Source organism: Peromyscus maniculatus, chromosome 12, assembly GCF_049852395.1.
Source record: "Peromyscus maniculatus bairdii isolate BWxNUB_F1_BW_parent chromosome 12, HU_Pman_BW_mat_3.1, whole genome shotgun sequence".
NCBI classification, from domain to species: domain Eukaryota; kingdom Metazoa; phylum Chordata; class Mammalia; order Rodentia; family Cricetidae; genus Peromyscus; species Peromyscus maniculatus.
Window position 1 is genome coordinate 29794614 of NC_134863.1, and position 16138 is coordinate 29810751.

The 16138-nt window shown below is 45.9% G+C and overlaps 1 protein-coding gene and 1 pseudogene across 4 annotated transcripts in view; both read left to right on the forward strand.

The window, feature by feature from the left end:
- Positions 1–11958, forward strand: part of B4galt4 (beta-1,4-galactosyltransferase 4) — a 38645-nt gene extending 26687 nt beyond the window's left edge. For all 4 annotated transcript variants that reach the window (XM_076548854.1, XM_042259295.2, XM_006975747.4 and 1 more), the window contains 3 exons: positions 4107–4229; positions 7301–7405; positions 10991–11958. In XM_076548854.1, coding sequence (XP_076404969.1) covers positions 4107–4229; positions 7301–7405; positions 10991–11123 — 361 coding nt within the window. In that variant the 3' untranslated portion in view covers positions 11124–11958. The remainder of the gene's footprint in view (positions 1–4106; positions 4230–7300; positions 7406–10990) is intronic.
- On the forward strand, positions 828–1581 carry LOC143268120 (large ribosomal subunit protein eL21 pseudogene; annotated as a pseudogene).
- Positions 11959–16138: the final 4180 nt, after the last annotated feature.

A 16138-nucleotide genomic window follows, 5' to 3' on the forward strand; every position in this document is an offset into this window, starting at 1 on the left:
TTCATACATATGTCTGGGAGGAGTAACTGGGAACAGAGGTGAGGGTCCAGTGATCCTCTCTGCTCCCTCCTTCTATACAGAAATGTCAACAGTCCACATGCCCGATTGGGATTGACTCTTTAACTTTGAACCTTAAGCCTCTCATTCTGTCTGAGCAGTTACACAGGATTGTTAAGGACAGATCTTGGACTGCGAGTCTAGAGGGCATCAGTGTGTTAACCGGCCATCAGCGGGCAGAGATAATTGCACATTCCTGCTGGGAACTGCTGGTGACTTATACTTTGGTGTCCCCCTTATGGATTCCATCAGATGCTGTGCACGCTGAGAGACAGCCCATGCCTGAATCTTGCAGTTTAATTTGTCCTTCCATTGCTGCTATTCCCAGACACCACCCACAAGCCTTTGTCTTCCTTGCATAACTGAATATGCTTACCTTTTGATTTAAATGCAGCTCTGAGGAAAATGGTGACCCTCTTTTAGAAACCAAAAATAATCTTGCTTGATGACGTGTGTGTGTGTGTGTGTGTGTGTGTGTGTGTGTGTGTGTGTGTATGTGTGTATGCATGCATGCACGCGTGTGTGCACACATGCTGATTGATGGGAGTTAAACATAAGGCCCTTGCAATATGCAGGTTCTCCATCACCGAGTTATGCTTGCCTGTACTCCCCATCTTCATCTGTTCAGACTTAGATTTCATATTGTATTACTTTCATTTTCCCTGTCTTATTGTATGCATCATGCAGACGCCTCAGCTTTCGTGGCTGGGGAGAGGTAGGCCTTCTTTCTCCTTAACTTTGCTATCATGGGCAAAATTCTGCTGGTGTCTGGCAAGTCCAATTGTAAGCACTCAGTGTCTCCTGCTGGCAGCTCTGTATTCTTGTGTCATGGAGCATCAGTCAGCTCAGTGGGGTTCACTGTCCCCTTTCGGCCATGGGAGCCATCTTCCAGTAAGTTCCCCAAATGACAAACACAAAGGGAAAGAGGAAGGACACCAGCTGTATGTACTCTAGGCCTTTTAGGAAGCATAGACTCGTTCCTTTGGCCACATGCAAGTGAGTCTACAAGAAGGGTACTGTTGTAGACATCAAGGGAATGGGCACTGTTCAAAAAGGATTGCCCCATTAGTGTTATCATGGCAAACCGGGAAGCGTCCACCGCATTACCCAGCATGCTGTGGGTATCATTGTAAACAAGCAAGTTAAGGGCAAGATTCTTGCCCAGAGAATCAATGTGCGGACTGAGCACACCAGGTTCTCCCAGAGCCAAGATGGCTTCCTGAAGCAGGTGAAGGAAAACTACCAGAAGAAAAACGAAGCCAAAGAAAAGGGCTCCTGGGTGCAGCGGGAGCACCAGCCAGCCGCTCCACTCAGAGAAGCACACTTTGTGAGGACCGACGGGAAGGAGCCTGAGCTGCTGGAGCCCATTCCGTGTGAATTCATGGTTTAATGTACAAGAGGGAATAAACAGCCCCGTCTGTGAAAACAAAACAAACAACAAGAAATGTTTTCACTTGCCACACGCTCAGTGCTCAGAGGAAGTTAAAGTGACTTGCCCAAGTAGTTCAGCCGCATGGCGACTTTTACTGCGAAGGATCCCTCTGAACCTCCCCCCCTCCCCCACATGTTCTCCAAGGACTCCATTGTTATTGTGTGACTACATTTTCCTCATTCTGGGGACCTTACAGCCTTTAAAATATATGTGTAAACTCACCCGAGGGCCAGTTAAAACAGAAAAGGGACCAAAAGCAGAAGGCAGTAGACACAGGCGTTTGCTGGAGAGCAGTAGTGAGAACAGTTTTGTAGTTTTCCATGGGCGCGCCTGCTCCTCCTCCCTGTAGCAGAGCTGGTCTCAGGTGCTCTGGTCCTAGTGCTCCTCAGCCTATGCTTGTCCTCACCAACTTCTCACCACCGGCTCCTCCCCTTTTCTGCAGATCTGGGTCCTTCCAGGCGCTACTCCTCTTGCTGTGGCAACGAGTCCTTTCTAAGAACCCTGGTGGTGGTCAGTTCTGAGCTCTAGGCAGGAAGAGCCATGATGGCACTGTGCTCTCAGCCAGCTGCTGAGGCGTCAGGCGTGGTGGTATTGGCAGTCCCCTCCAGCTCGTGCATGCTGGGTCTCTCATGGAGACTGCTCTTTGGAAGGTTGTCGTGTGGGCTGATATTTCTCTCCACAGGGTCCAGATGTAGCTGCTGCTTTGGTAGTTAAGAGTCCCTCCCCTATTAACTAGACCTTGGTAATCTTAAATGATAGTAATAGCCATGTTCTACATATTTTACTTCTTTTTTTTTATATATTGGTTTTAGGTTGAAAAATGTCATTTGCCAGAATTTTAGATGCATGCATGTAACTGTGACAGTCAGTCTTGGTTGTCAACCTGAACAGACTGAGAAGTGCCAATGAGTTACTTGGGTATACCTCCGAGATACATATGAAGGCATCTCTAGAGACAATTAGATCCTGAGGGCTCTGACCTAGTCAGTGGTTTCAGTGATGGGTTTGTAATCTAATGGCATTAATGGGAAGTAATGGATATTTTCAGAGGTGGGGTCTACTCGGAGGAAGTAGGTTTCTGGAAGTGTGTTCTAAGGGGTATATCTTGTCCTGCTCCCCTTCCTCATCTTTCTTGACTGTCTTAGAGTAGCCTTCTCCACTGGCCATACCTTTCCATCATGACACTGTCAATTGCCACAGGCCTGAAAGCAATGGAGCTAGCTGGCCATGGATTGGAACTACGAGCCAGAATAAAAATTTCCTCTTTTAAAATTGTTTCCCTCAGATATTTGTCGGGATTACAATCTGGTTAGCATGGGTAACTCTGTTTCTATGATGGCGTACCTAGGGTTACTAGATTGTAACTAGGTGTGTAGAAACTCCTCAAGCTCAGAGAAGCCTTGGGATGTCACTTGGTAGGTGGGAAATGTGTACAGTGCATTGTGTCTTCCTTTTTGGTTTTTCTTCTTGTCTGGGAAACATCAGGATTCAGTTGGCTCCAGACATTTCGAACTGAAGTTGATTGAAGTTAGAAATCCTCCGTGCGGTCCCTCCACCTGCAATTCCAAAGGCTGTCAGAGTTGCATTGAGGGCTAGCCTCATCTCCGCTTGCAATTCCAAAGGCTGTCAGAGTTGCATTGAGGGCTAGCCTCCTCTCAGCTTGCTGATGTGTCACTATAGTCTGGAGGATTTGTGATGTGTCTCCCAGTCCTTTTCCTGGGCTCTTAGCTCCCACTGTTCCGTGTCAGTCTTCACAGCAGTTCCACAGATGCTCAGCTCTTCCTGATCACTCTGTTGTTGTCCAGTGGGTTCCTGCTACTCCAGGATCTGCAGGTGCTCACAACTGCCGAGTTATCCATAGCCACAGGTGTCTTGTGAGCTTGGACCCTGCGTCCCTTGCCTGTTGTCAAAAGGCCCAGGAACATATCAAATTTAGCCAAAGAATAATTTATTGTCTTGCTCTCAAAACCATACTCAATTTTCATGAAAGGCACTGCATTCCACACCCAGTTGCCCAAGCCAACAGTTCAGGGCATTGGGGTGGTGTGTTGAATTTTGTAGGAAACTAACTCTAAGATGGAGATTGGCAGAGTGAGCACACTCATAGCATGGGCTGGAAGTGTCTCCCAATTCACACTTCTTCACTCCCAAAAGAGAAAGAGGTAAAAAAAAAAAAAAAAAAAAACAAACAAACAAACAAAAAACAAAACAAAACAAAAAAAAACTCATCATGACACTCATTCATGCTGAACACGGATCCAACCCAGAATCCTTACTCACCTGCTGCCCTTCACACTCATCGGACTGGTATGTGGGATGAGGTCTTTCATTGACGTTTGAGCAATAGTGCACTCTTAGGTATCTTTACGGATCTCCGAATACCAGTGTTATCAATAACAGGTATGTGGGTCTTAGTGACGTCAACAGTAGATTGCGTGCCAGGAGGACAGGGTGGTGGACACGAGAAAAGACTAAATGGATAAAATGGGCAGAAGTGTATCCTCCTCAGGCGGTCCTGGAATGCCATCCCCAGAACCAGAGATAACCAGTGTGTCCGTGGGACCAAAGGGTTCTTGTGCTAAATGTCACCACTTTTCTCTCTTCTCTTTTGCTGCAGGTTACGCTACAGTAAATATTTTGGGGGTGTTACTGCCCTCAGCAGAGAACAGTTTTTCAAGGTGAATGGATTCTCTAACAACTACTGGGGATGGGGAGGCGAAGACGATGACCTCAGACTCAGGTGAACAACAGAGAAGGGGGCCTTCATGGGGCTCTTCTAATCAGTGGTGACTCTGGAAACCTGTGCTTGTGTGCTGCTCCTGTAAATGACAGGCCAGCAAAGGGTGGCAGGGTATGAAGGGAGGGCAGAGTGGCCTAAATTGTTCTTTGTCAATTGAAGTCTAGACACCAAGGAGGGTCATCTGTTGCTGGGTTTGGGGTGCAGAAGTGTTGGTGGGGGCCTTGGGCACACTAGTGAATGGGAAGGCCCAAACTTAAGGTTGTCTATGAGACTGACACTCTGAGAATGGCCTATGATAAGTCTTGTGCTTTTCTTCAGCGCCCCAGCCCCCGCCCCCCCCCCCCCCCCCCCCCCCCCCCCCCCCCCCGGCCCTGACACTGTTCCCAGCATGTGGAGCAGAGTGCTGTCTCCTCTATCAGAGAGAGATACCCTGACTTAGAAGACTCACTCTGGGCTGCTGGTGTAACTCCTGGATCCCTTTAGACAACTTTCTGCTCTGGAGGACCAAGAGAAACTCCCCAGGATGCCTGGCCTCCTCTTTTATTTTCTTCCCGAGAAGTCTTTTTCTTTTCTTTTCTTTTCTTTTCTTTTTTCTCTTCTCTTCTCCTCTCTTCTCTTCTCTTCTCTTCTCTTCCTTCCTTCCTTCCTTCCTTCCTTCCTTCCTTCCTTCCTTCCTTCTTTCTTTCTTTCTTTCTTTTTTCTTTTCTTTCTTTCTTTCTTTTGTGTGTGTGTGTGTGTGTGTGTGTGTGTGTGTGTGTGTGTGTGTGTGTGTGTGTTTTGATGGTTAAAGATGTTCCCATTGCCCGGACAATTCTACCTATTCAAAAGCCCAGAAATTCCTAACTACTCAAAAGCTCATGGCCCGTATGTCAGAGCTGTAATCGCAAGGGCCTCCTGGCAGTCAGGGGACCTTTTCCTCTTCCCACTGCCGCTTGGAAAGCATGTTCTAAGCTGCAGCTCTAATTTAGTAGATGTGTGACTATCAAGTTCCCACTGGGCTGGCGTGAAGGAGCCGAAGGCCTCGTGCTGCTCAGTCTTGCTCCCTTTGGGCAGAGAGCCTTTGCAGTTTTCTGAAGAGGGAGATTTTCCTGCCTATGGGCTCCATGTCTCCAAGCCCCTCAGCAGTCACACAGACTGCTCAGTTCAGGGTAGGATAGAGAGGGTTGGAGTTTTTTTCTGCAGCCAGCTGAGATCTCTAAAAAAGCATCCTTGAGGTTACCAAATGAAACCAAAACAAGAGTTTCCCTCTCCCTTAAAGCTGAAGGACAAGCCAGTAGAAAGCAGAACTGGAATTTACTTAAGGGCATTCTTAATATAGATTAGGTGCAAGTGTTCATATAAATAGAGGTTTTTGTTGGGGGGGGATGGGGTAGGGAAAGAATAAGAAATACCCATATGTAGGTGTAGACTTCTTTCAGGGAAATTATGCATGTCTCATGTGCGCACGCACATGCACACAAATGTTCGCACACAACGTCTTAAGAAACTGTTTAATCTTTATTTTTTATTTTATATGTATGAGTGTTTTGTGTGCACCATGTACCTGTGGAGGCCTGCAGAGGGTTTCGGAATCCACCCGGGACTGGAGATGGTTGTGAGCTATCACGTGGGTGCTGAGGATTAAACACAGGTTCTCTGGAAGGGCAGTAAGTGCTCTTAACCATTGAGCCATCTTTCCGGCCCCACAACAAGGTTTAAAGATTAAGTAGCACTTAATGTCTAAGTAGAATTTAAAATCTATGAGCTGGCTTACTTATTTCTCTCCAAAAATTCCCTTTTGCAAATGAAATTAGAATGTGGTTTTAGGAGGTGGGTGATCTAGATTTAGGGATGAGAGCGGAGTGCTAGCATGGAAAAACTCAAGGGTATAAACATTCTGTCTCTAGGCAGACACAGCTTGTTGTGTTTAGCATCCTGGTGTGAGGTGTCTGTAGGAAAACCCTGCATTATCTCTGCAGGCATTTTTGGCCTTAGCAGTGCTGAAGTTTCCTTGCTGTCTGCAGGAAAGGCATCTAGATCCCAGGGTGAGGGGCTCTTCTTTTTCTCATGTCCCTCTGCTTTTCTGTCTTTCTCTTCTGCCTCTATGGGAACATCAGTGGTCTTCAGAACAGCCCTCCATTAATGCACTGGATAAGCCGGGAAGGACAGAACATAACATGGGCTGAAATGTGCTAATGTTGAGCACCACGTCTGTGCGCCTACAGACTGCATTACCAGCTGCAAAGCACATTCCATTGAATCCTGTTATCTGGGCCTTTGAAATGCATTCTTTGTCCCCAGCCTCACTTCTAGAGGAGGCTGAGATCTGGGAGAATGAGCTGACTGACAGAAGTTGTCAGGTACAGAGCTTAGGCTGAACCTTGGTTTGTGGCTTTAAAGATTATAACTTTGCACAGCCCTTCCTTTTCTTGTGATGGGCAATGTTATTAATTAGAGAGCCCGACAGACTTAATTGCCTTGCTTTTTGGAATGTATTAAAATTAGTATTTTTTATCAGGTCTTCTCTCTCTTTTTAAAAATAATCAACTGCAAATTGGTGTTTCTCCATTAGTAAGTGTTAAATATTACTTCTTTGTTTATGAGACAGGGTCCCATCTGCACCTCAGGTCAGCTTGGAACTCGATATGTAGCTTAGGCTAGTCTCAATTTCTCACTGCCCCTCCTGCCTCTGATCAGCAGCTCCACTCAACCTGCTGGAATCACAGGTGTATGTTACCACTCGAAGCTCCTTTTAGTGCTTGAATGATCTTTTTCTAAAATAGGACGCTGAAATTTTTGCAACAGTTTTTTTTTTTTTTTTTTTTTTTTTTAAAGAAATCACATAGGGTTGCAGGATGCATTGTTTGTTAATTCCTTCCTTACAAGATAGGACTGTGAATTATCTGGTGGCACTTTGGTTACAGAGGACAGTGACTATGTCTCAAAGATAATATTTGCTCATGTTAGTAGCCTCACACTGTGCCAGCCACCTTTGTGTGTGATTGTTTTTCTTGAATCACAGGTGATTCTTTTAAGGACTTAACGATAAATAGATGGGCTAGATTTCAAAATCAACCTCGTTGTCTTTCTAGGGTTGAGCTCCATAAAATGAAAATCTCCCGGCCCAGCCCTGAAGTGGGTAAATACACTATGATCTTCCACACCAGAGACAAAGGGAACGAGGTGAACGTGGACCGGTAAGATCTGGATTCCCCCACCTGGCATCCATCTCGTGAGTCTCCTGTGTAGCCAACACACCATGCTGAGATTGATCGCATAAGCCGGTTGACCTTGTTAAAAGCTTTTTAGGAGCCGGGCGGTGGTGGCGCACGCCTTTAATCCCAGCACTCGGGAGGCAGAGCCAGGCGGATCTCCGTGAGTTTGAGGCCAGCCTGGGCTACCAAGTGAGTTCCAGGAAAGGCGCAAAGCTACACAGAGAAACCCTGTCTCGAAAAAAAACCAAAAAAAAAAAAAAAAAAAAAAAAAAAAAAAAGCTTTTTAGGAAGGAGCTTTTAAAGCAGAACCCAAGTAAGGGAGAATAGTCCACAGACCCCTTGTTTCTGCAAGGGTGAACTCCTGGCTTCTCTGCCTTGTCCCACTTTTTTCTTCTGTCCATTGGATTCTTTATCATAGCGTCTGTGTATGTATTTTCACATGCATCCTTAAAATATAAAGAGTCCTATAATGAGAACCATAGTACCGTTATTATGCCTAAAATAAAATTAACAAAATAATTCATTATGTCTGTTATGAATTATGCACGCATGGGAAGCCCCCAGCTGGCCTGGCCAGGGTATCCCACGATGCAGGGGACCGAGCTGACATGCTGCAGCGGATGTGGTGGCAGGTGACGGCATGCCATGCAGGCATGGCGTGGGCAGTGGCAGGTGGACATTCACAACCCCGAGGCTGCATCTGCTTGGAAGTGGTTTATTATAACTAGGGGTAAGGAGAAAGATAGGAAAAGACAGAAAGGAGAGGGAGGAAGAGAGGTGCGCACCTCTTGAGAGGAAAGCAGAAGAGAAGAAGGGGCGGAGTTTTTCCTTAAAAAGAGGCTTTTAGGTCAGGACGCAAGGTGGCACCAAGGGGCAGGATTCCAAGGGGCGGATCAGAATATTAACAATGTCACCGCATGTCCAAAATCCGTTTTTAGATTTCCTGATTGTCTAATAAGGACCTTTAAAAAAAGCATGGGTTTGTTCAGTGTGATAAATAAACAAAGTCCGCATTATTATCAGGATAACCTTTGGCCTGGAGGTTCTCTTTTGATTCTTTTTTGAGACAGAGTTTCACTGTCCACGTAGTCCCCTTTAGCCTCAAGTGACTCCACTGTCTCACCTTCCGAGTGCTGGGAGTGTAGATGTGTACCACCGTTCCCTACCCTTTCTTTTTGTTTATTCCTTGCAATGCATTGTTGAACGTATCAGGTAGTGTATCCAGTAGATTCAGCAACAGTAACCCCCTTTAGGAATTTTTGCTAATTGCCACCTAGAGATTTGATGTGTTCCTGTGACCTCTGTATTTCTTTTTTATTTATTTACTTCTTTATTTCCAAACTAGGAGAACAGGTTTGGTGTCAGGATTGTTCTGGGGCTTGGGTATGGTTGGCCGGATCTGCTCATTTTGAGATTTCTCATCAGATCTTTACCTAGTGATTTTTAGCACCTGTTGCCCATCCCTTCAATCAAGGGTTTCAAAGCTGTGATATCCTGATTCTACCACTCTTTCTTCCTTTATTAAATCTTCTTACAAAGAAGGACATACTCTCTTTATCTGTTTGAGTACCGTGGGGTATAGTTCCTTTAGGAAAGGCAGACCGAAGGGTGAGAGGCCAGCACTGATGGGTCGTTTTCCAGAGTAATCACCAGGTATCTCTGAGCGTCCTTCAGTTTGTGGTTCATGTTCTTTTTGATAAGAAAGTGGTCTCACCGGGCGGTGGTGGCGCACGCCTTTAATCCCAGCACTTGGGAGGCAGAGGCAGGCGGATCTCTGTGAGTTCGAGGCCAGCCTGGTCTACAGAGTGGGATCCAGGAAAGGCACAAAGCTACACAGAGAAACTCTGTCTCGAAAAACCAAAAAAAAAAAAAAAGAAAGTGGTCTCGATTCTGATCAGCTGGAGCGCTTCAAGCTGGCCCCAGTCCCAAGGATGTAACTGCGGCTGTCTTTGGGAGCTTCCTGCTCTGTGCTCTAGGGAGAGGTGATGTCCTAGCCCTGTCCTGTATCTTCCTGCCCAGCTTTGGCCCTTTCACTGAGGAACTCTGGCAGATAAACACATTGTGGTTCTGATGGAAAAATTTATGTTTTTTTGTTCTGAGTTTGTTCCCTTTGAAAAGCTGTATTCAAGAATTTTCTTGCCCATTTATTAATCTCTACATGTTAAGATGGTGTTAAAAATCTTTTTAGCTCTTTTGTTAGAGGCGACAATTTCAAAGGAATAGACTTTTCTATGCCTTTCCAGTCGTTATCAATAGTTGTGCACTTTTCTGTTTGTTATTTAATACTTACAAGAGAATACTTATAAATTGTATGACAAGTATGAAGTGTCTTGATCCCCACACCGACCCCTTAGGTATGTCTGTGTGGCCTCCCTAAACCCACACCTTCCTTTCAATACCCACCCCTGCCCTAGGTGACACTTTGCTGAACTTTGTGATACTTATTTGTCATAATGATAATCCTTTAGGCTGTTTCTTCACTTATTATTTGTTTTAAAGTTTTTTTTTTTTTTTTTTTTTTTTTTTTTTTTTTTTTTTTTTTTTTTTAAATTGAGACAGGGTTTCTCTGTGTAGCTTTGCGCCTTTCCTGGGACTCACTTTGTAGACCAGGGTGGCCTTGAACTCACAGAGATCCACCTGCCTCTGCCTCCCAAGTGCTGGGATTAAAGGCGTGCGCCACCACCGCCCGGCTGTTTCTTCATTTATTGTTTTCCATACTTTCTTTATTCCTAAATCAAACAGAAATTAGTTTTGCACATCTTCAACTGTGTGTAAGTGAAGTTATACTGCATTTCTTCTCCTTTGACGTTATGTAGCTCAACATTGTGCTTCTGGTCTCCAACCATGTTGTCACTGTCATGGCTGAGGTCCTAGAGAACTCTTCAATGCCTACTTCTCTACCCCTGTTGCTCAGCTCCTCCAACTACAGGGGCAGACTATCCTTCCTCAAACGCATCCTGTTCTTTTGTCTGCCTGTGCCTCTTGCCCAATAGTGTTTGCTTTCTTTCCTTTTTCACTTCCTGAATTTCATATTTTTAACCTTCTGTGAAACTATCACCTCGATGTGTCCCTCCCTAGAGTCTTTCAGGAAATAAGGCGCGTGTGCGCGCGCACACACACACACACACACACACACACACACTGTTTTTGAGACTCTTATGAGAACTGTGTACCCTCTTGTCTATAGACAACTTCTCACAATAGTGGAATGATCAGAGATCCCGTGATGCTCAGCCAAGGACGTATTCCGAGTGGGCAGCAAACCCCCTTTCTGTCAGTGGTTCTTGTAACCCCTCTGCCCTATGGATGGGAGCCCATGGGAGGCAATGTCCACTCTTGGTCCAGGGCCTGATGTAGGGTTTGATCCACAGATACACAGCTGTCATTAATGCCTAGTCAGTGAGGAAAACACTTTTTTCTTTTTTTTTGTAATGGGAAACTCAGCAAGTATAGTGAATTGTAAAATTGCTTGTGCTACACTCTGGAGAAGGACAAAATGCAGTGGAACTGCGTGCCGTGTTCTCATTTTCATCATTCTCGTTTGCTTTTTTTTTTTTTTTATCTTAGGATGAAGCTGTTACACCAGATGTCACGAGTCTGGAAAACAGATGGTTTATCGAGTTGTTCTTACAGATTACTCTCTCTGGAGCACAATCCTTTATATATCAACATCACAGTGGATTTCTGGACTGGGGCATGACCTAGATCTTTGGATGGTGTTCAAGAGAACTGATGATTTGATTGTAATCATTTTGGCCTAGAGACTTCCACAGTAATACACGTTAAGAACTTGTTCCAGCTGATTATTGGGCCAAATTTTTCCGTTTCATGTTTTTTTCAGCAAGAGCTCTTGGTTATGTGGAATGTAGAACCATCATAACAGGACAGCTTTCTTAGCTGTTTTGATCATGGTAGTGAAATGGCGTAACGAACATACTTGAAGGACTAAAGATAAAAGGTTGCAGTGAAGGCAACTTGAGAACTGTGTCTTCAAAAGATTGACTTCAGCAATGCATTATGAGATTAAGGAGTGGGGGAATCAAATTCCCACGTGTCTTAGAGAACCAGCATTGACAGGTCTAAGATAGGAAGGTACTAAGATGCGTCTCTGTTACTCATCTCTCCTGCATGGCACCCTGTGAGGTGATGGATTTTGGATGAGAAGAAAGCCATGGAAGACAGGAGCAAAGTCAAGAATCAGATGTCGAAAACTTGACCATGAAGAGGTGGCGCTGGGCAGAGGGTGGGGTGAACTGGCAGCAGTGGCTGTGCTGGCTGCTGCCCCCAATCCTCCATGGTGGATGCTTCCTCACCAGACACACCTTCCAGTCTGCGGCCACCCGACCTTGAATGTACCCAGTCTCTTCAGAGGCACTCACTAGTAATAGCCTATCAGAGAACACACTCTCTCCTAGTTTTTAAAGCATTTTTATAAAATGATTTTGTACGTGTAGGATATGAATGAGCAGATAATAAGCTACATAATGATCAATAATACATCTATAGAGTACCTCTGTAGTAAAATATGAAAAAGCTTCTGGCTCTTGGTCTTGTTTTTTTACTGTTCATTTAGGCAGGAGGTTTATTCATTTCAGCCCTTCTCATTGTAAATGTCTTAAAAATCCAACAGTGGACTGGAGAGATGTCTCAGCATTCAGGAGTAGGTGCTGCTCCTGCAGAAGACTTGGATTTAGTTCCCAGAACTCCCTTGAGGGGGGTAGCTTATAGCTGCCAGCTTCAGGGGATCCAATGCCTCTGGCCCTCACAGCCAACTGCTTCATGTCACATCTCAGTCTTCTTCCCTGGCCTCTCTGAATTCCTCTGTGTGTCCTTTCCATAGTCTGAAGTGGGAACGGCGGAGCTTTGGGAGCGTACCTGTCTGGTTAGTGCTCAGGCGGGGTGCAGGAGGCCCTTGAGGGGGCAGGGCCTGCCATCTGGAATACCGTTGGGGTTGCGGTACTGACAGAGAATTAGAGAGGTGTGAGAGAGAAGGCCCCAGCACCGATGAGCTGCCTGAGGAGCAGGGCAAAGGTGAAGTGGGAGAAAGGTAGTGGAAGCCATCCTGTTTCTGAGTCAGAAGCGTAGTAGGAATATTTCAGTTGCTTAGGAGGATGAAATCACAAGTAACACAGATGTTCTCAAGTATTGTGTGGCTGCATCCCAGGGCCTCTCAATCCATCTTCATTACGTGATTCCGTCTCCACTAAACCTGGTTAGTAAGTGTAAATATCTATTTCTGCCAAACGAGGAAGAAGGATTTGAAAGGTTGTTATTTTTTAATAGGCTTGGCAGGTTTGCTTAGGGCTAGTCTGGTTTATCAATAACTCCACATAGGAAGTAGAAGTTGTATTTTTTTTTTCCTCTGTTTAACAAAATTGTACTCATGGTTTTCCTGTTTTTTTTTTTTTTTTTTTTTTTTTTGTGCCAAACCTTATAAAGGGAGTTGTGTTCTTGGGAGATTGGGTAGTGAGAAAGCCCCTCCAACTTCCCTTCTTTTGATGATGAGACTTTGGTATTGGTCCTATTTCCTCTGATGATGAAGGGCTGAAGGTTGGAGCCAGAGGCTCTCTGAACGCGATTGCGGAGGGTAACAGAAAAGAAGGGTGTGGTAGGGGATTTGAGACTCAGACTCTTAACGGAAGCAGAATATAGTGAAGGCCATACAGAAACTGCCTGTCTTTTGTTGCTAGTCACAGGCATCTGTGTTAACAAAACGTTGGGGACCACTGAAATGTGCCTTTCACTTTTCTTCAGCTAATTCTTTCCACTAGGAAAATGTACAATGATATGTTACAAAATTTCTTGAGGTGAGGGCAATCTTTTGGGACCTTCATGCCACCCTTGTGCCATTTGACTTGTGCAGGTGGTCCAAGGCCCATTGAGGGGCTGGAGCCCTGGAGTACCTACTTGCTAATACCTACCCCTCCCCAGCTGGTTTCAAAGGAGCCAAGCTCCCAATTCCTGCGTACGAATTTGGTCACAGTCAGTGCCATAGCATCACACATTCTGAATGTTAAAGGTAGAGATGCCTACCATATCATGGTTACTAAGAACTATATGAGCGTTGGCTGTTTGGGCATTGAAACTCCCTATGGTCATGAATGGCGGTTGCACAGTTTTTAATTGGTTTTCAAAAATTACTTGGGCTGGCACTCATTTTTATGAGGCTTGCAGGTTGTAATGTTTTTTATATAATCTCCTGAGATTAGAGGACTATGTGAAGGGGTGGAGGCCCAGAACAGATGGGCAATCGCTAGAAATCTCACAGTTGGGCAATAGCAGAGTCAAGCCCAAATTCAAGTCATCTGACTGTAAGACCATTGTTCCATATTGTCTCTAGCAGGGCTTCATTCTTTGGGGGTAACTTTCCTGAATCTATATCCCTGCTGTGACTCCTAAAGAGATTTGGTATCTTCTGGACCCTAAAAATGACTTTCAAGAATTCATCTGCTCTCGACCCCTAGTTACTTGGCTCTTAACCAGCACCCACACTTCCTCCTACACCCCAGCTGGGTGTGTTTCTTGGAGGTGCCCACATTTTCTGTGGATGGACTCCTGAAGGAGATGAAAGACGTTTTCTGCTAGACTCATACTTTCCACTTTCCCCCAGGTCCTACAGAAGCACAGCACCTACTAAGAGCCATCGATATGTGCTACAAGATGGAAAATATTAAGGCATAGTCTCAAGTTCTCGTTTGCCAAGATAGTTTAGACTGTTGTACTTTCATTGTTTGTAGTATAGGGAGCACTCATGTCTGCTGAGAAGGACAGACAGGTCTCTAAAGTGCACTCATGTAAGTGGCTCAGAGGTCCCACCTCCAGGGAGCACACCTGAATAGACAAAGGGTCCATTGACGACTGTTGAGAATTCAAATAAATCTTGAGCCTTGAGTATGCATGTGTCTAAGTGTGTAGTTTGGGAGCTTAGAAAAGTCGATGAAGCATAGAATACAACTGAATGTTTATTCTGTATCCATTTCTCTCTCTTTTAAAACTCTATCTCTCTGTCTCTCTCATGTGTGTACAAATGTGGGTGACTACAGAGGCCAGAAGAGAGTGTCAGATCCCTTGGAACTGGAAGTACAGTCAGTTGTGAGCCCCGGATGAGGATGCTGGGAACCAAACTTGAGTCTTCTGTAAGAGCAGCAAGCTCTCTGAATCACCCAGCCACCTCTCCTCTGTCGTATTACTGTTTGTTTTATTTTTTATGGTACTGGGCCTCCTCACACGTGCTAGGAAATGCTATACTACTGAACCACTTCAAACAGAAGCAAATTCTTTATTCTGGTTCCAGGGCTGACAATTACAAGCAGTGGGCTGTAAAGTGTTCAGTGTAACCAGGCCGCCACGGCTTAAGGGTAAGGCCAACCAGAGACGCAGTGACCTTTCTGTGTGGCAGTCAATAAAACTTGCCCCAGAGTTAGCCTGGCTGGTTTGGGGTTTGGTGATAACTGGTGGACAGGCTTATGGCTGAGAAAAGGAAGGTTTCCCAGATGGCCTGTCTGGGTGGCTCTCATGTACAACAGCCTTCCCTCTCCATTGCCTGGTTTAGGGGCGCTGGGCCTGGACCCTGCTGAGCTGGGGCTGGCACCTGAGGCTTGCCGCCCTATTTCCAGTTCCAGGAGCTGAAGGAGAGAACGAAGCTAGGGGCACCAGAGAGAGAGGCAGGGGCGGACGTGGGAAGCTGTGAAGAAATCCTGGGTGACCTGAAGGGAGTGGTCATGGTGGTCACAGCTCACGCCTGGGAATGGCAGAACCAGGAAATGAAGGCTTGTCCCTTTTAGGCACTGCTCTCAGCCACTGGGGTACCTGGGTTCACCATCCTTCCCTGGTTTGGGGAGGAGCAAAGCCTATTCCTGTGGGTAATGGAGCTGGAACTTTCTATACTGTGCTTTTGAGGCTGAGATCCAGTCACAAAGAGATGAGGGGTTTGCAGCAGAAAGCATTTTGGAGCATAAAGCTGAGAGGGAAGGCAGGGGTAGGTTTGGGCAGGAATCACTCAGCCAGTGGAGCCCAGTGGAAAACCTAGTTAATGGTGGAAAACAAAGGGCACCAGGAGGCAGGCATACAGCTTAGTGGGCAGAGTGCTCGCCTGGCATGCATGAAGTTCTGGGTTCAATTCCCAGTGTGTATGTGTGTGTGTGTGTGTGTGTGTGTGTGTGTGTGTGTGTGTGTGTGTGTGTGTGTGTGTGTGTATTTTAAAGGCATCAGACGGGAAAGATAGTTTAATTCCACACATCTCCCTCCTTTTAAGAACCACAGTGCAGGTGTTATCCTGGTACCCAAGTGCAGGTGTTATCCTGGTACCCAAGATGCCTTCTTCCGAAGAGACAAAGTCAGGTGGAGGGGGCTGGAGGCAAGCTATGCTCAGGGTCAGAAAGTGGGCTTCTGCTGCAAGGGAGTCCACTCCTCTTCTCTGACTGCTCCTCTGCCCCAGGGTTCTGCCTAACTACAGGGACCTGGTGAGGCGGGACGTCCAGTGCCTGGGTTGACTGTTCCTAAGTGATGGGTGTGTCTTCTGCATAAGGAACACGATTGGGCTGGGCATGTTCTCTGCAGAAGGAACATGCTTGGCTTGCTGGTATCACATGTGCTGGCTCCAAGTATAGAGGAGCAATAGCTTCAAAGGTCAGTGTAGCAGGAGAGGAAAGAAAGAGAATTCCAGCCATCTCCTGTCCTTCCGGACAGTCTGCCAGCCATCAGGAACTCACGGGT